Genomic DNA, 23938 nt, shown 5'->3' with positions numbered 1-23938 from the left:
TCTGGGATTGCCCCATTATCAATGACAATAGACAACAGACAATAGGTGCAGGAGTAGACCATTCGGCCCTTCAAGCTAGCACCGCCATTCACTGTGATCATGGCTGATTATCTACAATCAGTACCCCGTTCCTGCCTTCTCCCCATATCCCTTGACTCCGATATCTTTAAGAGCTCTATCTAACTCTTGAAAGCATCCGGAGAATTGGCCTCCACTGCCTTCTGAGGCAGAGCATTCCACAGATCCACAACTCTCTGGGTGAAAAAGCTTTTCCTCAATTCCATTCTAAATGGCCTACCCCTTATTCTTAAACTGTGGCCTCTGGTTCTGGACACCCCCAACATTGAGAACATGTTTCCTGCCTCTAGCGTGTCCAATCCCTTAATAATCTTGCATGTTTCAATCAGATCCCCTCTCATTCTTCTAAATTCCAGTGTATACAAGCCCAGTCGTACCAATCTTTCAACATATGGCAGTCCCGCCCTCCTGGGAATTAACCTCGTGAACCTACGCTGCAAAGTCCTTCCTCAAATTTGGAGACCAAGACTGCACACAATACTCCAGGTGTGGTCTCACCAGGGCCCTGTACAACTGCAGAAGGACCTCTTTGCTCCTATACTCAACTCCCCTTGTTATGAAGGCCAACATGCCATTAGCTTTCTTCACTGTCTGCTGTACCTTCATGCTTACTTTCAGTGACTAATGAACAAGGACACCTAGATCTTCTTGTACTTCCCCTTTTCCTAACTTGACACCATTCAGATAGTAATCTGCCTTACTGTTCTTGCCAGCAAAGTGGATAGCCTCACATTTATCCACATTAAATCACATCTGCCACGGATCTGCCCACTCACTCAACCTGTCCAAGTCACCCTTCATTCTCATAACATCCTCCTCACATTTCACACTGCCACCCAACCATTGGAGGGGGATACACATTGCTCTATAAAACATCTTTAAATGTGAAATACCTTTAGAAAGTAAGACCATATATTTTGGGTATATACCTCAAGAATGGTTGAAAAGAGATAAATATTTAATGAATATACTGCTGGTGGCTAGTAAAAAGACTCTTACTAGGAAATGGTTATCACAGGAGAGCCCAACCTTAAACGCTTGGATGGAAATTACAATGGACATTTACAAAATGGAGAAGATAGCATCAGTTAATCATAAGTTGGAACAATTTGATTCATACTGGGAAAAATGGTTTAACTACATAACAGCTCAAAGGCCTGATTTTATCCTCACAAATCAATGAATATGTTGTTAAAAAAAAAGATCACTCCCTACTTGTACATAGTTTTCTCCTTTCGCTTGTTCTTTCTTTCTTCTCTCTTCCATAAGTGTATACCTCAGATAAATATTATGTGGAGATTTGTGGCATATATGACTATATGATATATATGTACAATATCTGAAATACATCTTATGGAAATGTTTATTTGATGACGAACTTCAATAAAAATAAATTGCAGAAACAAAACTAATCAGAGATCCCAGCACATGTCTGATTCAGATTTCTGATACTTGATGCCATCCAAGTGGGGAGAGAGTCTGTATCTAAGACATTAGGACTGTATCTGTAGCTAAACAGGCAAGACACAAAAGGAAATGATTACTATGGGCTGAATGGCCTGATCCTGTGCTCTGCTGTCTGTGTTATGGTGTTATGTGCAATGTGGGAAGACAGGGCTTGGCAGCCACGGTTGGCAGCTCATCTAGAAGGAAAACTCTGATCTCAAACCTCCTCTGCCTTGCGGCTATACCCACTTATGGGAATGCTTCGGGAGTAAAGCCCCAGGGTAAAATACAGAACTGGAGTCCCTAAGGCAGCAACACACACAAAATGCTGGAGAAACTCAGCAGGCCAAGCAGCATCTATGGAAAAAAGTGCAGTCAACATTTCAGGTCGAGACCCTTCAAACAGGACTGGAGAAAAAAAAGGTGAGGAATAGATTTGAAAGGTGGGAGGCGAAGAGGGAGAAGGACAAGGTGATAGTCAAAACTGGGAGGGGGAGGGGTGAAGTAAAAAGCTGGGAAGCGACTGGTGAAAGAGATAGAGGGCTGGAGAAGGGGGAATTTAAGAGGACGGAAGGCCATGGAAGAAATAAAAGGGGGTAGGAGCACCAGAGGGAGGCAATGGGCAGGCAAGGAGATAAGGTGTGAGAGGGAAAAAGGGGATGAAGAATGTTCCTGCCATCAGGTTGGAGGCTACCCACACAGAATATAAGTTGTTGTTCCTCCAACCTAAGTGTGGCCTCATTGCGACAGTAGAACAGGCCATGAATGGACATATCAGAATGGAAATGGGAAGTGGAATTAAAATGGGTGGTCACTGGGAGATCCTGCTTCTTCTGGCAGATGGAGCATAAGTGTTCAGTGAAGTGGTCTACCAATTTACACTGGGTTTCACCGATATACAGGAGGCCACACTGGGAGCATTAGACACAGTATATGGCCCCAGCAGACTCATAGGTGAAGTGTCACCTCAGCTGGAAGGACTGTTTGGGACCATGAATGGTAGTGAGGGAGAAAGTGTAGGGGCAGGTGTAGCAATTGTTCCGCATGCAAGAGTAAGTGCCAGGAGGGAGATCAGTGGGGAGGGACGAATGGAGAAAGGAGTCGAGTTGGGAATGATCCCTGTGGAAGCAGAAAGTGTGAATGTGTGTGAGGGGAAGGATGTGCTTGGTGGTTGGATCCTATTGGAGATGGAGGGAGTTGTGCACAGTCATGTGCTGGATGTGGAAACTGGTGGGGTGGTAGGTGAGGACAGAGGAACCGTATCCCTGGTAGGGGTTATCTAAAGGGTGTGTTTCATTAACTCTCATACCAAAGACTCTATGACATCTGCTCTGAAAAAAAAATCACATCCATATTCCACTGAAGTCAGGTGCTGCTTTTGGGATAAGGAAAGGTGCTTTGAGCTTATTGAAACAATCTGCAAGTTTGTTGACCGGGGAAGAGCAGAAGGTTTACTTGGAAGTGTAATTAGTATGGATTCTTCTCTTCTGTTGTATCACAACCTGCATTGGGAATATAAACCAGCTTAACAACACTGAACAGCATTGCCAGAGGTGTTCTTATCAATTAAAGATGAGACGTAGTCCAGAGCAAGAGGATAAAAGGGATATATTGCAATCTGGCAAATGGTAAGGGCTTCAGTCTTCCAATATGTCGGTTCATGGACTCCTCTTCTGCTGCGATGAGGCCACATTCAGGTTGGAGAAGCAACACCTTATATTCCATCTGGGTAGCCTCCAACCTGACGGCATTAAGACTGATCTCCTGAACTTTCGGTAATCGGTAATCACCCTTCTCTATTCCCCATTCCCATTTCCATCTCTCACTTTATCTCCTTAACTGCCCATCACCTTCCTCTGGTGTTCTTCACTCTTTCTTCCATGGCCTGTCCTTTCAAGTCAGATTTCCCTTCCTATCACTTCTACTGGAAGCTCGTTCCACACAGCTACCACTCTCTGAGTAAAGAATTTCCCCCTCGTGTTACCTTTAAACTTTTGCCCCCTAACTCTCAACTCATGTCCTCTTGTTTGAATCTCTCCTACTCTCAATGGAAAAAGCCTATCCACATCAACTCTATCTATCCCCCTCATAATTTTAAATACCTCTATCAAGTCCCCCTTTAACCTTCTACGCTCCAAAGAATAAAGACCTAACTTGTTCAACCTTTCCCTGTAACTTAGGTGCTGAAACCCAGGTAACATTCTAGTAAATCTTCTCTGTACTCTCTCTATTTTGTTGACATATTTCCTATAATTCGGTGACCAGAACTGTACACAATACTCCAAATCTGGCCTTACCAATGCCTTGTACAATTTTAACATTACATCCCAACTCCTATACTCAATGCTCTGATTTATAAAGGCCAACATACCAAAAGCTTTCTTCACCACCCTATCCACATGAGATTCCACCTTCAGGCAACTATGCACCATTATTCCTAGATCACTCTGTTCTACTGCATTCTTCAATGCCCTACCATTTACCATGTATGTCCTATTTGGATTATTCCTACCAAAATGTAGTACCTCACACTTATCAGCATTAAACTCCATCTGCCATCATTCAGCCCACTCTTCTAACTGGCCTAAATCTCTCTGCAAGCTTTGAAAACCTGCTTCATTATCCACAACGCCACCTACCTTAGTATCATCTGCATACTTACTAATCCAATTTACCACCCCATCATCCAGATCATTAATGGATATGACAAACAACATTGGACCCAGTACAGATCCCTGAGGCACACCACTAGTCACCGGCCTCCAACCTGACAAACAGTTATCCACCACTACTCTCTGGCATCTCCCATCCAGCCACTGTTGAATCCATTTTACTACTCCAATATAATACCTAATGATTGAACCTTCCTAACTAACCTTCTGTGCGGAACCTTGTCAAAAGCCTTACTGAAATCCATACAGACAGCATCCACTGCTTTACCCTCATCAACTTTCCTAGTAACCTCTTCAAAAAATTCAATAAGATTTGTCAAACATGACCTTCCACGCACAAATCCATGTTGACTGTTCCTAATCAGACCCTGTCTATCCAGATAATTATATATACCATCTCTAAGAATACTTTCCATTAATTTACCCACCACTGATGTCAAACTGACAGGCCTATAATTGTTAGGTTTACTCTTAGAACCCTTTTTAAAAAATGGAACCACATGAGCAATACATCAATCCTCCAGCACCATCCCCGTTTCTAATGACATTTGAAATATTTCTGTCAGAGCCCCTGCTATTTCTATACTAACCTCCCTCAAGGTCCTAGGGAACATCCTGTCAGGACCCAGAGATTTATTCACTTTTATATTCCTTAAAAGCACCAGTACTTCCTCCTCTTTAATCATCTTAGTTTCCATAACTTCCCTACTTGTTTCCCTTACCTTACACAATTCAATATCCTTCTCCTTAGTGAATACCAAAGAAAAGAAATTGTTCAAAATCTTCACCATCTCTTTCGGCTCCACACATAGCTGTTCACTCTGATTCTCTAAGGGACCAATTTTATCCCTCACTATCCTTTTCCTATTAATATAACTGTAGAAACGCTTCAGATTTATTTTCACCTTACTTGCCAAAACAACCTCGTATCTTCTTTTAGCTTTTCTAATTTCTTTCTAAAAGATTCTTCTTACATTCTTTATATTCCTCAAGCAACTCATTTACTCCATGCTGCCTATATTTATTGTAGATATCTCTCTTTTTCCTAACCAAAAGTTTCCAATATCCCTTGAAAACCATGGCTCTCTCAAACTTTTAACTTTTCCTTTCAACCTAACAGAAACATAAAGATTCTGTACCCTCAAAATTTCACCTTTAAATGACCTCCATTTCTCTATTACATCTTTCCCATAAAACAAATTGTCCCAATCCACTCCTTCTAAATCCTTCCGCATCTCCTCAAAGTTAGCCTTTCTCCAATCAAAAATCTCAACCCTGGGTCCAGTCCTATCCTTCTCCATAATTATATTGACATTAATGGCATTGTGATCACTGGACCTGAAGTGTTCACACATACCTCTGTCACCTGACCTATTTCATTCCCTAACAGAAGATCCAACACAACCCCTTCTCTAGTTGGTACCTCTATGTATTGCTGCAAAAACTATCTTGTGCACATTTTACAAACTCCAAACCATCCATCCCTTTTACAGTATGGGCTTCCCAGTCTATGTGTGGAAAATTAACATCTCCCACAAGCACAACCCTGTGCTTACTACAAATATCTGCTAACTCCTTGCAAATTTTCTCCTCCAATTCTTGCTCCCCATTAGGTGGTCTATAATACACCCCTATAAGTGTTACCACACCTTTCCCATTCCTCAATTCCACCCAAATAGTCTCCCTAGACGAGCCCTCTAATCTATCCTGCCAGAGCACCGCTGTAATATTTTCTCTGACAAGCAATACAACACCTTTCCCTCTTGTCCCTCTGATTCTATCACACCTGAAGCACCGAAATCCAGGAATATTTAGTTGCCAATCATACCCTTCCTGTAACCATGTTTCACTAATAGCTACAACATCATATTTCCAGGAATCAATCCATGCTCTAAGCTCATCCACCTTTCTTACAATGCTCCTAGCATTAAAATAAATGCATTTAAGAAATTCTCTACCTCTTACTCTCTGTTCATCTCTAACAGTACAAAGAAATTTACTGTCTTCTCTTTCTTCCTTCTCCCATACATCTGTTCTTACACTCTGGTTCCCCTCCCCCCTTGTATCTAGTTTAAATCCACTGGATCCTCTCTAGCAAACCTACCTGCAAGAATATTTGTCCTCCTCCAGTTCAGATGCAAACTGTCCCACCGGAACAGGTCCCACCTTCCCTGGAAAACTGCTCAATTATCTATAAATCTGAAGCCCTTCCTGCTGCACCATGTCTTCAGCCACATGTTGATCTGCACTATCTTACTATTTCTAAACCCACCTGCACGTGGCACTGGTAGCAATCCTGAGATTGCTATCCTGGAGGTCTTGTCCTTTAACTTGGCACCTAACTCCCTAAACTCACTTTGCAGGACCTCCTCACTCTTCCTACCCATGTCATTGGTCCCTACATGGACCACGACATCTGGCTGCTCACCCTCCCTCTTGAGAATACTGAGAACTCAATCTGAGATATCACGGACCCTGGCACCAGGGAGGCAACAGACCATCCGGGATTCTCGATCTCTTCCACAGAACCTGCTATCTGTCCCCCTAACTATTGAATCCCCTATCACTACTGCTCTCCTCTTTTCCCTCCTTCTGTTCTGAGCTGAGGATCCAGTCTCGGTGCCAGAGATGCAACCACTGCAACTTGTCCCTGGTAGGTCGTCCACACCAAATCGGTATACTTATTGTTGATGGGAACTGCCACAGGGGTGCTCTGCTCTTCCTGTCTATTCCCCTTCCCTCTCCTGACAGTCACCCAACTATCTGTCTCCTGACTCCTAGGGGTGACTATCTCCCTGAAACTCCTGTCTATTTCTGCCTCTGCCTCCCAAATGATCCGAAGTTCATCAAGCTCCAGCTCCAGTTCCCTAACAACGGTTTGTCAGAGACTCAGCAATCTCCTCCCTCGCCTCCCACAGTAGCCTGGGGTACATCTCATCTGGTCCCGGTGACTTATACAACTTGAATTTGTTCAAAAGCTCCAGCACATCCTCTTCCTTAATATCTACATGCTCAAGCTTTTCAGTCCACTGCAAGTCATCCCTACAATCGCCAAGATCCTTTCCAATGGTGAATACTGAAGCAAAGTATTCATTAAGTACCTCTGCTATCTCCTCCGGTTCCATACACACTTTTCCATTGTCACACTTGATTCGTCCTATTCTCTCACATCTTATCCTCTTGCTCTTCACATACTTGTAGAATGCCTTGAGGTTCTCCTTGATCCTGTCCACCAAGGCCTTCTCATGGCTCCTTCTGGCTCCCCTAATTTCATTCTCAAGCCCTTCCTGCTTGCCTTATAATCTTCAAGATCTCTATCATTACCTAGTTTTATAAACCTTTCGTAAGCTCTTCTTTTCTTCTTGACTAGATTTACAACAGCCTTTGTACACCACATTTCCTGTACCCTACCATCCTTACCCTGTCTCACTGGAATGTACCTATGCAGAACCCCATGCAAATATCCCCTGAACATTTGCCACATTTCTTCCCTATGTTTCCCTGAAAACATCTGTTTTCAATTTATGCCTCCAAGTTCCTGCCTGATAGCTTCATATCTCCCCTTACTCTAATTAAACGTTTCCCTAACTTGTCTGTTCCTATCCCTCTCCAATGCTATGGTAAAAGAGATAGAATTGTGATTAACAAATTAAGAACTCGTGGTATTACAGGAAAGGCTCTAGCATGGATAAAGCATTGTATGAATGGCAGGAGGAAAAGAATGGGAATAAAGAGATCATTTTATGGCTGCCTGCCTGTGACTGGTGGTGTTCCACAGGGGTCTGTGTTGGAACCAATTATTTTTATGTTACATGTCAATGATTTGGATGACAAAATTGATGGCTTTGTGGCCAGGTTTGCAGATGATATGAAGATAGGTGGGGGCACAGGTAGTTTTGAGGAAGTAAAGAGACTACAGAAGGACTTTAACAGTTTAGGAGAATAGGCAAATAATTGACAGATGGAATACAATGTTGGGAAATGTATGGTCATGCAGAAGAAATAAAAGGGTTGTGGAGTCATAGAGTCATGGAGAAGTACAGTACAGAAACAGGTCACTCAGCTCATCTATTCCATGTCCAAACCATCTAAGCTGCCTACTCCCATCCATCTGCACTGGGACCATAGCCTTCCATACCACTACTATCCATGCACTTAGCCAAACCTCACTTAATTGAGCTCACGTGCACTATTGTGCTGGCAGCTCGTTCCACACTCTCACAAACCACCGAGTGAAGACATTTCCCTTAATGTTCCCCTTAAACTTTTCACCTTTTACCCTTAACCCCTGACCTCTGGTTATCATCCTACCTAACCTCAGTGGAAAAAGCCTGCTTGCACTTACCCTATCTATACCCCTTCTAATTTTGTATATCTATATCAAATCTCCTCTCTATCTTTTATATTCTAAGGAATAAAATTCCAACCTATTCAACCCAACCTTTCCTTATAACTCAGGTCCTCCAGGCCCAACAGCATTTTGTAAATTTTCTCTGTACTCTTTCAACTTTGTTTACATCTTTTCTATAGGTAGGTGACCAAAACTGCTCACAATACTCCAAATTAGGCCTCACAACGTTTTATACAATTTCAACATAACATCCTATCTCCTGTACACAGGATGTTGATTTAGGAAGGTTAATGTGCCTTCTGCAAGTCATGATAACCTTTCTCACAGTCCACTACACTCCCAATCTTGGTGTCATCCGTAAAGTTGCTGATCCAGTTAACTATTTTATCATCCAAATCATTGATATAGATGACAAACAACAAAGGACCCAGCCTTGATCCCTGCAGTACAGCACCAGTCACAGGCCTCCAGTCAGAAAGGCAATTATCTACTACCACCCTCCGGCTTCTCCCACAAATTCAATGTCCAATTTATTACCTCATCTTAAATGCCAAGCAATTGAACCTTCTTGACCAAACTCCTATGCAGGACCTTGTCAAGTACCTTGCTAAAGTCCATGTAGACAACTTCCACTGCCTTCCCTTCATCCATTTTCTTAGTAACTTCCTTGAAAAACTCTATAAGATTAGTTAGACATGGCTTCCTCAAAGCAATGGAGACTATCCTTAATCAGTCCATCTCTATCCAAATACTTATATATCTGGTCCCTTAGAATGCCTTCTAATAACTTTCCTAATGCTGATGTCAGACTCAGGACCTATAGTTTCCTGGTTTATCTTTAGAGCCTCCAGTTTGTCCTGATGGAGCACTGCCATGCCATTTTCCCTGACTAGTAACACCACCCCTCCTCCTTTAATCCCTCCCGCTCTGTCACATCTAAAACTGCAGAACACCAGAATATTAAGCTGCCAGTTCTGCCCCTCCTACAAACCAGGTTTCACTAATGGCTACAATGTCATAAATCCAGATGTTGATCCATGTCCTGAGCTCATTGGCCTTTCCTACGATACATTTTCCTTTGAAATATACACAGCTCAGGACACTAGTCGCACCATGCTCAACCTTTTGATTCCTAACTTTGTCAGAGGTCTTAACAACATCTGTCTTCACAACTTCTCCACTAACTGTTCTGGCACTCTGGTTCCCACCTACCTGGGACTCTAGTTTGATCCTTGTGTAGGATTCCCTGAAGGTTAACTTGCAGGTTGAGTCGGTGGTGAGGAAGGCGAATGCAATGTTAGCATTCATTTCAAGAGAACTAGAATATAAAAGCAAGGATGTGATGCTGAGGCTTTATAAAGCACTACTGAGGCCTCACTTGGAGTATTTTGGGCCTCTTATATAAGAAAGGATGTGTTCACATTGGAGAGGGTTCAAAGGAAGTGCAAGAAAATGATTTTGGGATTGGGAAGCTTGTCATATGAAGAGCGTTTGATGGCTGTGGGCCTGTACTCACTGGAACTCAGATGAATGAGGGGTGACCTAATGGAAACCTACTGAATGTTGAAAGGCCTTAATAGAGTGGATGTGGAGAGGATGTTTCCTGTGGTGGAACTATGTAAGACCAAAGGACCGAACCTCAGAATGTCTTTTTAAAGTGGAGATGAGGAGGAATTTCTTCAGCCAGAGAGTGGTGAATCTGGGGAATTCATTGCCACAGGCAGCTGTGGAGGCCAAGTCTTTTTGGCGATATGGTAGCGTAATGGTTAGCAAAACACTTCACAGTACAGGCGACCTGGGTTCTATTGCTGGCGTTGCCTGTAAGGAGATCATACATTCTCCCTGTGACCTCATGTTTCCTCGGGAGCACTGGTTTCCTCCCACGTTCTGAAGACGTACTGTGATTAGGCTAGGATTAAATTGGGGGATTGCTGGCTCAGAGGGCCAGAAGGGCCTTTTCTGGGGACTGGATAGTTAGGGGGACAGATAAGAGATTGTGCAGCAGCAGAAGAGACTGCCTCTGGGGTGCTAGAGTCCAGGATGTTTCAGAGCAGAATATTCTTGAAGGGGAGGTCATGGTACATGTTGGTACCAACGACATGGGCAGGAGAGGGGTAGAGGTCCTGCGCGGTGAGTTTAGGGAGTTAGGAAGGAGGCTGAAGAGCAGGACCTCCAAGGTGGTAATCTCCAGATTACTCCCAGTGCCATGAGCTACTGAAGAACAGGAAAATAGCACAGATGAATGAGTGTCTGAGGAGGTGGTGCAGGGGTCAGGGTTTGAATTTCTTGGATTATTGGAACCTTTTCTGGGGAAGGGCTGATCTATATAAGTGGGATGAGTCGCACCTGAACTGGAAGGCAACCGATATCCTGGGAGGTAAGTTTGCTAATGCTACTAGGTAGGGTTTAAACTAGATTTGCAGGAGGGTGGGAAACAAAGTGAACAGCCAGAGGATGGGGTGGTTGGTGCACAAGAAGTGACCGTTTGTAGGGAGTTTGTGGGGAAGGACAGGCAGATGATAGAGCAAAGATGCACTCAGCCAGATGGCTTGAGATGAGTCTAATTTAATGCAGGAGTATTAGGGGCAAGGCAGATCAGGAGTGTGGATCAATACATGGAACTATGATGTTGTGGCCATCACAGAGACTTGGATGTCTCAGGGGTAGGATGGCTGCTGAGTGTGCTGGGTTTTAAATGCTTCAAAAAGTACAGGGAGGGAGGCAAAAAAAGGTGGGAGAGTGGCAGTGCTAATCAAGGATAGTATCACGTATCACGGCTGCAGGAAAGGAGGAAGTCATGGAGGGATTATCCACCAAGTCAGTGTGGGTAGAGTCAGAAACAGGAAGAGGTCAATAACTCTACTGGGTGTTTTTATAGATCACCCTAATAGTAACAGGGACAATGAGCAGCAGATAGAGAGACAGATTCTAGAAAGTTGCAATAATAACCTGGTCGCCTCACTATAGGAAGGATGTGGAAGCATTGGAAAGGGTACAGAGGAGATTTACCAGGATGCTGCCTGGTTTAGAGAGTATGGATTATGATCAGAGATTAAGGGAGCTAGGGCTTTACTCTTTGGAGAGAAGGAGGATGAGAGGAGACATGATAGAGGTGTACAAGATATTAAGAGGAATAGACAGAGTGGACAGCCAGCGCCTCTTCCCCAGGGCACCACTGCTCAGTACAAGAGGTAATGGCTTTAAGATAAGGGGAGGGAAGTTCAAGGGGGATATTAGAGGAAGGTTTTTCACTCAGAGAGTGGTTGGTGTGTGGAATGCATTGCCTGAGTCAGTGGTGGAGGCAAATACACTAGTGAAATTTAAAAGGCAGGTATATGGAAGGATTTATGGTGGGCTGGGGTTATATGGGAGGCATGGTTTGAGGGTCGGCACAACATTGTGGGACAAAGGGCCTGTAATGCGCTGTACTATTCTATGTTCTATAACAGGGTTGTCATGATGGGAGATTTTAATTACCCCAATATTGATTGGCATCTCCCTGGAGCAAGGACTTTGGATGGAATGTAGTTTGTTAGGTGTGTTCAGGAAGGTTTCCTGATGCAATATGTAGAGAGGCCTAAAGAGGAGAGACTGTACTTGATCTGGTATTGGGAAATGAACCTGGTCAATTGTCAGATCTCTTGTGGCAGGAGAGCTCCTTCATCATAGTGCTGGAGAGGGATAGGAGCAGACAGTTTGGGAAAACATTTAGTTGGGGTGGGGGGAAATATGATGCTATTAAGCAGAAACCTGGGAAAATAAATTGGGGCAATCCTGCTGTACTTTAAGTTTTTAATGTCCAGCAGGGTCTTGTGACCATAACAAATATGTTAAAAAAGACAATAACACTTCTAGTTGACCCCGTAGAAGCCACTGTGTCCAGGTGCATCACCATCTTCCCGGAAATGATTGTGTCCAATTCCACCATCTCCTCTGGCACTGTGCTCCAAATATCAAACACTTTCTGTGCAGACATTCCCCACCCCCACTCAGCTTTTATACTTAATGCCCCTACTATCAGGAAAAGGATCTGATCATTGACCCTATCATAATCTGTCATATCAGCCCTCAGCCTCCTTCCCTTGTAGGGAAACAAGCCCAGCCTATCCAATCTCTCCCCGTGACTACAGCCCTTCATTGCCATCATATCCTCTCTGTCTATAGCGAGGCTGTATACAACTTTCCGCTGCAGTCTAACAAGTGTTCTCTAAAGTTAAAACATAAAATCTTAACTCTTACATTCTATGAAGACACAAGAGATGGCCGATTCTGAAACACTGACTAGCCCTCTGCCTTCTCAGATGCTGTCTGACCTGCTGAATTCCTGTCTGTCAATGTGTTGGAGGCAGATTCAATATGAGCCTTCAGGAAGAAAGTGGTTAAATATGTTCTCCTGTTGCTTAAGCCCGTCACCCCAAAAGGGGCATAGGCCATGGACGGCAGCTCACAAGAATCCTCCATCCTGGGCCAGTCTTTCAAATTATCTCCCATGTGTAGCTCATTTTCCTCTCCTACAGAGCAGGTCTTTGGAGCTTCTGTAGCTCTGGGTTTTTATGGGATAGGGTTGCTAACCTTGTGCCTAACCCACCTCCTTTCCCAGCCGGACTTGGGAACGTCCATGACGGATAAAAATTGTCAAGGCAGTGGAGGAAGTGCCAGGGATTGGAGCCAGTCTGTCACATTGGTAGACAGCCAGTTTAAGAAGATAGGCTGAATAGTCTCTGAGTTCTAGCTGTTTGACAGAAATCGATACTCAGAAGCTGAAGATGCACTAACAGAATAAGTCATGGGTTGAGGTAGAATGGTCCAAATGGTGCACAGATTCATCATTTGTGTCGTCAGGTTACATTCACTGTCCCAAATACATTAATTTCATTCAAATATTGAGGAAAGTAGCCCAGACTCTAATAACAATAGCCAACTAATTTTGGTCCACAAAGAATAATATTCCCTAGCAGTTTTGGCTGTGCCACATTAATGAAATCATTTGAATTCACAAGATGACAATGCCTTCATTGTTATTCTGTAATGACTCAATGTGATCTTCACACTACAATCAGCAAATTTTCGGTCTTGCACCATTTATCAAAACCAATGGTTCCTGTGAAATGTCACTTATGCCTGAGAGCAGGACTACTCTGTACTGATCTCAGTTCCTTTCAGTTATACACTTTAGACAAGCTATCTTTTCTGTTCCTCTCCCCCTTCCCTCTTTTTCTATTCCACAAACTGGCCTTTCACCTCTTCTCTTCACCTGCCTACCACTTCTCCCTGGAACCCATTCTCCTTCCCTTTCTCCCATGGTCTACTCTCCTCTTCTATCAGATTCCTTCTTCTCCAGCCCTTTGCCTTTTCCATCTATCACCTCCCAGCTGTTTATTTCATTCCTCCCCCCCCCCACCTACCTGCTTCACCTATCACCTTCCAGCTGACTCTCCTCCCCATCCCCTCAGCTGCATAATCTGGCATCTTCCCCCTTCCTTTCCAGTCCCGATGAAGGGTCTCAGCCAGAAACATCGATTGTTTCAGCCATCTCCTTTTCCTCCATTTTTATTTTTCCTGCTTCATTTTCTAATAGTCCTATATCCACTCTCATTTCTCTTTTATTTTTAACATACTGGAAAAAAACATTTACTATCCACTTTGATATTATTTGCTAGCTTGCTTTCATATTTCATCTTTACTCTTTGAATGATTTTTTGCATTGTTCTCTGTCCCCCATTACTACCTCAACAGCATCATTTTCCAGTGGGCCAATACCAACTCTCACTTCCCCTTTACTCTATATACAACTGAAAAAACTTACAGTATTTTGCTTTATATTATTGCTAGTTTGCCCTCATATTTCACCTTTTCCCTTCTTATAGCTTTTTTCAATGCCTTTTGTTGGAATTTAAAAACTTCCCACTCACTTTTCCTACATCATATGTCCTTTCCTTGGCTTTTATGCAGTCCTTAACTTTCTTTGTCAGCCATGGTTCCCTACCTCTGCCATTTGAGAACTTCTTCCTCTGTGTGACATATCTATCCTGCACCTTGTGAATTATTACCAGAAACTTCAGCCGTCATCCTTGCCAGTATCCCTCTCCAACCCACCTGGGCAAGCTCCTCTCTCATGCCTCTGTAATTCCCTTTATTCCATTGCGATACTGATACATGTGAGTTATGTTTCTCCCTCTCAAATTGCAGTATGAATTCAAACATATTATGATCACTGCCTCACACAAGGAAATCTGCAGATGCTGGAAATTCAAACAATAACACATACAAAATGCTGGTAGAACACAGCAGGCTAGGCAGCATCTATAGGGAGAAGCGCTGTCAACGTTTCGGGCCGAGACCCTTCGTCAGGACTAACTGAAAGGAAAGATAGTAAGAGATTTGAAAGTAGAGAGGGGAGGGGGAAATGCAAAATGATAGGAGTAGACCGAAGGGGGTGGGATGAAGCTAAGAGCTGGAAAGGTGATTGGTGGAAGTGATACAGAGCTGGAGAAGGGAAAGGATCATGGGACGGGAGACCTCAGGAGAAAGAAAGGAGGGGGAGAGCACCAGAGGGAGATGGAGAACAGGCAAACAACTAAATATGTCCGGGATGGGGTAAGAAGGGGAGGAGGGGCAATAACAGAAGTTAGAAAAGTCAATGTTCATGCCATCAGGTTGGAGGCTACCCAGCCAGTATATAAGGTGTTGATCCTCCAACCTGAGTTTGGATTCATTTTGACAATAGAGGAGGCCATGGATAGACATATCAGAATGGGAATGGGACGTGGAATTAAAATGTGTGGCCACTGGGAGATCCTGCTTTTTCTGGCGGACCGAGTGCAGGTGTTCCAAGAAATGGTCTCCCAGTCTGCGTCGGGTCTCACCAATATATAAAAGGCCACACCAGGAGCACCAGATGCAGTATACCACACCAGCCGACTCACAGGTGAAGTGTCGCCTCACCTGGAAAGACTGTCTGGGGTCCTGAATGGTGGTGAGGGAGGAAGTGTAAGGGCAGGTGTCACACTTGTTCTGCTTACAAGGATAAGTGCCAGGAGGGAGATCGGTGGGAAGGGATTGGAGGGACGAGTGGACAAGGGAGTCGCGTAGGGAGCGATCCCTGTGAAAAACAGAAAGAGTGGGGGAGGGAAAAATGTGTTTGGTAGTGGGATCCCGTTGGAGGTGGCAGAAGTTATGGAGAATTATACGTTGGACCTTGAGGCTGGTGGGGTGGTAGGTAAGGACAAGGGGAACCCTATCCCAAGTGGGGTGGGGGGTGGATGGGGTGAGGGCAGATGTGCGGGAAATGGGAGAGATGCGTTTGAGAGCAGAGTTGATGGTGGACGAAGGGAAGCCCCTTTGCTTAAAAAAGGAAGACATCTCCTTCGTCCTGGAAAGAAAGCCTCATCCTGAGAGCAGATGCGGCGGAGACGGAGGAATTGTGAGAAGGGGATAGCCTTTTTGCAAGAGACAGGGTGGGAAGAGGAATAGTCCAGGTAGCTGTGAGAGTCTGTAGGTTTATAGTAGATATCAGTAGATAGGCCGTCTCCAGAGATAGAGACAGAAAGATCAAGAAAGGGGAGGGAGGTGTCGGAAATGGACCAGGTAAATTTGAGGGCAGGGTGAAAGTTGGAGGCAAAGTTAATGAAGTCAACGAGCTCAGCACGTGTGCAAGAGGCAGCACCAATGCAGTCGTCGATGTAGCGAAGGAAAAGAGGGGGATGGATTCCGGTATAGCCTTGGAACATGGACTGTTCCACAAAGCCAACAAAAAGGCAGGCATAACTGGGACCCATACGGGTGCCCATGGCTACACACTTGGTTTGGAGGAAGTGGAAGGAGCCAAAGGAGAAATTATTGAGAGTAAGAACTAATTCCGCTAGACGGAGGAGAGTGGTGGTAGAGGGGAATTGGTTAGGTCTGGAATCCAAAAAAAACCGAAGAGCTTTGAGACCATCTCGGTGGGGGATGGAGGTATATAGGGACTGGACATCCATGATGAAAATAAGACGGAGGGGGCCAGGGAACTTAAAATCATTGAAAAAATTCAAAGCATGAGAAGTGTCATGAACATAGGTGGGAAGAGATTGAACAAGGGGGGATAAGACAGTGTCAAGGTATGCAGAAATGAGTTCAGTGGGGCAGGAGCAAGCTGAAACAATAGGTCTACCTGGACAGGCAGGTTTGTGGATCTTGGGTAGGAGGTAGAAACGGGAAGTGCGGGGTGTGGGAACTATGAGATTTGTGGCAGTGGACGGGAGATCCCCAGAGCTAATAAGGTTGGTGATGGTATTGGAGACAATGGCCTGGTTCTCCTTAGTGGGATCATGATCAAGGGGTAAATAAGAGGTGTTATCAGAGAGTTGTCGCTGTTCTTCGGCCAGGTAGAGGTCAGTACGCCAGACAACAACAGCTCCCCCCTTATCAGCAGGTTTTATAGTGAGGTTGGGATTGGTGCGGAGGGAGCGGAGAGCAGAGCGTTTGGAAGGAGTGAGGTTGGAATTGGAACAGGGTGCGGTGAAGTCAAGACAGTTGAAGTCCCATTGGCAATTAGCAATAAAGAGATCCAGAGCAGGTAGAAGACCAGAGCGGGGTGTCCATGAAGAGGAGGAGGGTTGAAGACGGGAGAAGGGGTCATTGGTGGGTGTAGGAGAGTCCTTGTCAAAGAAGTAAGCTTGGGGACGGAGCCGGCGGAAGAAGAGTTCAGCATCATGATCACTGCCTCCTAAGGGTTCCTCTGCCTTAAGCTCCCTAATAAGATCTGGATTATTACACAACACCCAATCTCAGACAGCCTTTCTCCGAGTAGGCTCAAGCACAAGCTGATCTAAAAAGCCATCTCGTAGGTATTCAACAAATTCCCCCTCTTGTGATCTGCCACCAATTTGATTTTCCCAATCCCCTTGCCTACTGAATTGTGACACTACCCTTATTACATGCTTTTTCCAGTTCCCTTTGCAATCTCAAACCCACATCGAGGTTACTATTTGGAGGCCTATAGATTGAATTGATCTTATTTCTTACATCCTTCACATAACATAAAAAATCTTTACGTTACGTCTCTGTCTAAATGTGCAATGTATAATTTATAGTAATTTGTAATAAATAGTATGTACAACAGGACAGTCAATATAGCATTGAAATACAATTGTGTCAGTGTGAGTAAATCAGTCTAATGGCCTGGTGGAAGAAGCTGTCCTGGAGCCTGTTGGTCCTGGCTTTTATGCTGCAGTACCGTTTCCCAGATGGTAGCAGCTGGAACAGTTTGTGGTTGGGGTGACTCGGGTCCCCAGTGATTCTTCTGGCCCTTTCTACACATGTCTTTGTAAATGTCCTAAATTACGGGAAGTTCAGAACTACAGATGTGCTGGGCAGTCCGCAGTACTCCGTGTAGAGTCCTGCGATTAAGGGAGGTACAGTTCCCATACCAGGCAGTGATGCGGCCAGTCAAGATGCTCTCAGTTGTGCCCCTATAGAAAGTTCTTAGGATGTGGGGGCCGATACCAAACTTCTTCAGGCATCTGAGGTGCAAGAGGCGCTCTTGTGCCTTTTTCACCACACAGCCACTATGTACAGTCCACGTGAGGTCCTAGATGATGCAAATGCTGAGGAATTTAAAGCTGTTTACCCTCTCAACCCCAGATCCATTGATATCAGTAGGGGTTATCCAGTCTCCATTCCTCATGTAGTCCACAACTAACTCATTTGTTTTTGTGACATTGAGAGAGAGGTTGTTTTCTTGACACCACTATGTCAGAGAGATGACTTCTCTGTAGGCTGCCTCATTATTATTTGAGATTCGGCCAATCAATGTAGTATCGTCAGCAAATTTAATTAGCAGATTAGAGCTGTGGGTGGCAACATATAATGATATTTTTTCCATAATGATTTTTTGCTGTTGCAATTTCTTAACTCCACCACAAAGATTCGACATTCTCTGACCCAACGCCAGTACTTTCAATACAAAGTATATCCTTTGACGCAAAGCTCCTGACTGTGACCTTCTTTCCACCACGACTCAGTGATGCCCACAATGTCATACCGACCAATCTCTAACTGCACCACAAGTTCGTCCACCTTATTCCAAATGCTACGTATATTTAAATTTAATTTACCTTCAGTCCTGCATTTTTTGCCCTTATGAATTTTGCCTCTGTGGTACAATTTAACTCTTTGCTCTGTCTGCATTAGTACCCACTCATTGGTTTGTCCTTCATTCATTTATATTACATCATCTACTTGTAAATCTGCTGCCTCATCCTCAACTCTATCGTACTGGTTCCCATCCCCCTGCCATATTAGTTCAACATGAACAGGTTCAAACTAATGACATCCTAAAAGACTATGTAGAACAGAAGAGTTAGATTGATCTTAGAGTAGCTAAAAGGTCAGAACGGCATTGAGGGCCTAAGGCCTTGTACTAAACTGTACTGTTCTGTGCTCTAAGTTACACCTTGCACATCCTGCAGGTGTGAGGTTAGATCATTGTAGGTAGCTCAGAGACACTAGATACATGTCTGAAGGATTAACAATTTGATTGAGTTGTTAGGGCCTGAAGCAGATAAGATCATATTGAGTGGCAGGGCAGGCTGGAGGAGCCAAGTGGTCTACTCTGATTCCTGTTACTGTGTTCAAGAAAATGATAGATTCATGATCTACAAGATACAATGACAGACTTGCAGCCTATTCATGAAGAAAGAGTTGCACTCAAATGCTATGCATCCAGATTATTCAATGCTCAATTCTTTGTTCTGCACCCAGTTCCAATCTGTTGTTGCTCTTCCAGCAATTTTTGCTGAATATCTTTTCTGAGGTTGTACAACTCCTGAGCAGATTCCTGTACCCCAGTGCTCACTTACCTCCCAGAGCCTGTTTCATAACAAAGTCCATGATTTCTTCTGGTGATCGTTTGTGTCTTCAATTCCAGTTCTTACATGAATGTTACATAGAAATGGTTACTCAAGGCTGATGATCTGAAAGAGCACAATGAAACTATTAACATCAGTGTGAGGCAATTATTTTTTAAATACATTTGAGCTTAAGCAGGCTAATATCTACAGGAACTATAGTTGGAATATTGTGTTCTGGTCTGGTTGCCTCAGTATAGAAAGGATGTGGAAACTTTAAAGAGGTTGCAGAGGGCATTTACCAAGATTAGTGGGAAGTTAAAGGAATGGGAAGCTTTTAAAAACCTATAGAAAACAACAAAAAGTCATTAAGATGGAAGAGATGGAATATGAGGGTAAGCTAGCCAATAATATTAAAGAGGATACAAAAAGTGTAAAAGAGAGGCGAGAGTAGATATCAGACCACTGGAAAACAGTGCTGGAGGACATGTAATAGGGGACAAGGAAATGGCAGATGAATTAAAAAGTATTTTGCTTCATGGTGGAAGATCCAGAGCTTTAGGGGGCAGAAGGGTGTGAAGTTACCATAATTATGGAGAAGTTTCTTGGGAAACTGTAAAGTCTGAAGGTGGATAAGTCACCTGGACCAGATGGCATACACCTCAAATTTCTGAAAGAGGTGGCTGAAGAGATCATGGAGGTATTAGTAAAGATCTTTCAAGAATCACTAGATTCTGTATTGGTTCCAGAAGATTGGAAGATCTCAAATGTCACTCCACTCTTCAAGAAGGGAGAGAGACAGAAGAAAGGAAACTATAGGCCAGTTAGTCTGACCTCAGTGGTTGGGAAGATGTTGGAGTTGATTATTAAGGATGAGGTCTCAGGGTACTTGGAGGCATATGATGAAATAGGCCATAGTCAGCATAGTTTTTTCAAGGGAGAATCTTGCCCGACATATCTGTGGAAATCTTTGAAGAAATAACAAGCAGGAGAATCAGCTGATGTTGTGTACTTGGATTTTCAGAAGGCTTTTGACAGGTGCCATTTGTGAGGCTGCCTAACATGTTTCGAGCCCATGGTATTACAGGAAAAATTCTAGCATGGATAAAGCAGTGGCTGTTTGGCAGGAGGCAAACAGTGGGAATAAAGGGAGCCTTTTCTGATTAGTTTCTGGTGACTAGTGGTGTTCCACGGGGGTTTGAGTTGGGACCGATTATTTTTACATCACTTGTCAATGATTTGGATGATGGAATTAATGGCTTTGTTGCAAAATTTGCAGATGACATGAAGACAGGTGGAGGGGTAGGTAGATTTGTGGAAATAGAGAGGCTACAGATGGACAGACAGAATAGGAGAATGGGTAAAGAAGTGACAGATGGAATACAGTGTCAGGAAGTGTATGGTCATGCACATTGGTAGAATAAGAAGGTAGACTGTTTCCTAAATGCAGAGAAAATTTAAAAATCTGAGGCGCAGAAGTACTGTGCAGGATTCCCTTAAGGTTAATTTGCAGGTTGAGGAAGGCAAATGTGATGTTAGTGTCCAAGATATCCTGCGGTGGGAGGGCGAACAGCGAGAGGTTGTGGTACATATTGGTACCAATGACATAGGAAGGAAAAGGGAAGAGGTCCTGAAAGAAGACAATAGGGAGTTAGGAAGGAAACTGAAAAGCAGAACCTCAAAGGTAGTAATCTTGGGATTACTGCCTGTGCCACGCGACAGTGAGAATAGGAATAGAATGAGGTGGAGGATAAATGTGTGACTGAGGGATTGGAGCAGGGGGCAGGGATTCAGATTTCTGGATCGATCATTGGGACCTCTTTTGGGGCGGGTGTGACCTGTACAAAAAGGACGGGTTGCACCTGAATCCCAAGGGGAGCCAATATCCTGGTGAGCAGGTTTGATAAGAGCTGTTGGGGAGGGTTTAAACTAGTTTGGCAGGGGGTTGGGAATCAGAATGTGAGTGCAGGGATTAAGGTAGAAGGACAAGGGCATGATGCTAAGAGTTCTGAGTTGATGAAGAAGGACAGGCAGGGGACAGAATATAATTGTAGCCAGTTAAAGGTGTTGAAATGTGTCCATTTCAATGCTAGGAGTATTAGGAACAAGGAGGATGAACTTAGAGCATGGATTAATACGTGGAACTACGAAGTTGTGGCCGTTACTGAAACTTGGTTGAAAGAAGGGCAGGATTGGATGATGCAGGTCCTGGAGTTCAGGTGTTTTAAAAGGAATAGGATGGGAGGTAGAAAAGGTGGGGAGTGGCATTGCTGGTCGGGGATAGCATCACAGCTATAGAAAGGGAGGACGCTGCAGAAGGAGTGTCCATGGAGTCAGTCTGGGTGGAAGTCAGAAATAGGAAGGGATCAATCACTGTGCTGGGAGTAGTCTGTAAGCCCCCAAATAGCCCTCAGGACACTGAGGAGCAGATAAGCAGGCAGATTTTAGAATGGTGCAGGAAATACAGGGTAGTAGTTATGGGTGATTTCAACTTCCGTCATATTGACTGGCACCTCCTGAGTGCAAAGGGGATAGATGGGGCTGAATTTGTTAGGTGTGTTCAAGAAGGATTCCTGACACAGCATGTGGACCGGCCGACGAGGGGAGAGGCTATACTGGATCTAGTTCTGGGTAATGAACGTGGTCAGGTGACAGACCTCTTGGTGGGGGAGTATTTTGGTGAGAGTGACCACAACTCCCTTAGCTTCAGCATAGCTATGGAAAGGGATAAAATCAGACAAAATGGTAAAGTGCTTAACTGGGGAAAGGATAACTTTGAAGGAATGAGGCAGGAACTAGCGAGAGTAAATTGGAAACAGGTGTTCAAAGGGGAAAGCACAGAAGTAATGTGGGAGAAGTTTAGGGACCACTTGATCTGGGTTCAGGATAGGTTTGTCCCACTGAGGCAAGGAGAAAATGATAGGAAAAGGGAACTGTGGCTGATGAAACATGTGAGGCAACTAGTCAAGAGGAAAAAGGAAGCATATGTTAGATATAAGAAGCAGGAAGTAGGAGGGGCTTGTGAGAAATATATAAAAATTGGATAGGTATATGGACAGGAAAGGGGTGGATGGTTATGGGCTGAGTGCGGGTAGGTGGGACTAGGTGAGATTAAGGAGGGCAACATGTGCCTGGAGGCAGAGGAGGTTGGGGAGGTCTTAAATGAATACTTTGCTTCAGTATTCACAAGTGAAAAGGATCTTGATCAGGATGAGGTCGAAATAGAGCGGGCCTGTGTGCTGGACAATGTGGAGATTAAGGAAGAAGTGCTGGATCTTCTTAAAAACATTAAAATTGATAAATCCCTAGGGGCAGATATGATACACCCCAGGTTGTTGTGGGAATTGAGAGAAGAGATCGCAGGAGCATTAGCCATGATCTTTGAAGCCTCTTTGGCTGCAGGGGAAGTGCTGGAGGACTGGAGAATGGTAAATGTAATTCCCTTGTTTAAAAAAGGTAATAGGGAGAAACCTGGGAACTATAGACCGGTGAATCTTACGTCGATGGTATGCAAACTACTGGAAAGGTTTCTTAAGGATAGGATCTATGAGCATTTGGAGAAGTAAGTCTACTCATGGATAGTCATCATGGCTTTGTGAAGGGAAGATCATGCCTCACAAGCCTGATTGAGTTCCTTGAAGAGGTAACAAAAGAAATTGATGTGGGTAGGGCAGTGGATGTGGTCTACATGGACTTTAGCAAAGCATTTGACAAGGTCCCTCATGAGAGACTCATCCAGAAAGTCATGAGGCATGGGATAAGTGGAACCTTGGCTGCTTGGATAAAAAATTGGCTTAAAGGAAGAAAGCAGAGGGTAGTTGTGGAAGGAAAGTATTCTGCCTGGAGGTCGGTGACTAGTGGAGTGCCGTAGGAATCTGTCCTGGAACCCCTGCTATTTGTGATTTTTATGAATGACCTGGATGTAGAGGCAGAAGTTTGATAGGTGAGTAAGTTTGCGGATGACATGAAGATTGGAGGAGTTGTGGATGGAGCTGTAGGTGGTCGAAGGTTACAAGTGGATATAGACAGGCTGCAGAGTTGGGCAGAAAAATAGCAGATGGAGTTCAATCTGGACAAGTGTGAGGTGATGCATTTTGGAAGGACAAACCAGAAGACTGAGTACAGGATTAATGGTCAGTTACTTAAGAGTGTGGATGAACAAAGGGACCTTGGGGTTCAAATCCATACATCCCTCAAGGTCGCTGCACAGGTTGATAGGGTCGTTAAGAAGGTCAATGGGATGCTTCATTAACAGGGGGATTGAGTTCAAGAGTAGAGGGGTCATGTTGCAACTCTACAAATCTCTGGTGAGACCACACTTAGAGTATTGTGTTCAATTCTGGTCACCTCATTATAGGAAGGATGTGGAAGCTATGGAGAGGGTGCAGAGGAGATTTACCAGGATGTTGCCTGGTTTGGCGAACAAGTCACATGAAGCAAAGTTAGCAGAGCTGGGACTTTTCTCTTTGGAGCGCAGAAGAATGAGAGGTGACTTAATAGAGGTCTACAGGATTATGAGAGGCATAGATAGGGTGGATAGCAGTACCTTTTTCCCAGGGCAC

General features: G+C 44.1%; 1 protein-coding gene across 2 annotated transcripts in view; it reads right to left on the bottom strand.

Annotated features, from left to right (window-relative positions):
• Positions 1–23938, bottom strand: part of LOC132405058 (complexin-1) — a 166454-nt gene that overhangs the window by 30738 nt on the left and 111778 nt on the right. For both annotated transcript variants that reach the window (XM_059989787.1, XM_059989786.1), the window contains one exon: positions 19389–19502. In XM_059989787.1, coding sequence (XP_059845770.1) covers positions 19389–19419 — 31 coding nt within the window. In that variant the 5' untranslated portion in view covers positions 19420–19502. The remainder of the gene's footprint in view (positions 1–19388; positions 19503–23938) is intronic.

This window comes from Hypanus sabinus, chromosome 14 (assembly GCF_030144855.1).
Source record: "Hypanus sabinus isolate sHypSab1 chromosome 14, sHypSab1.hap1, whole genome shotgun sequence".
Lineage (NCBI taxonomy): Eukaryota > Metazoa > Chordata > Chondrichthyes > Myliobatiformes > Dasyatidae > Hypanus > Hypanus sabinus.
Note: the sequence above shows the minus strand (reverse complement) of the source record. Positions and strands in the feature narration are given on the sequence as shown.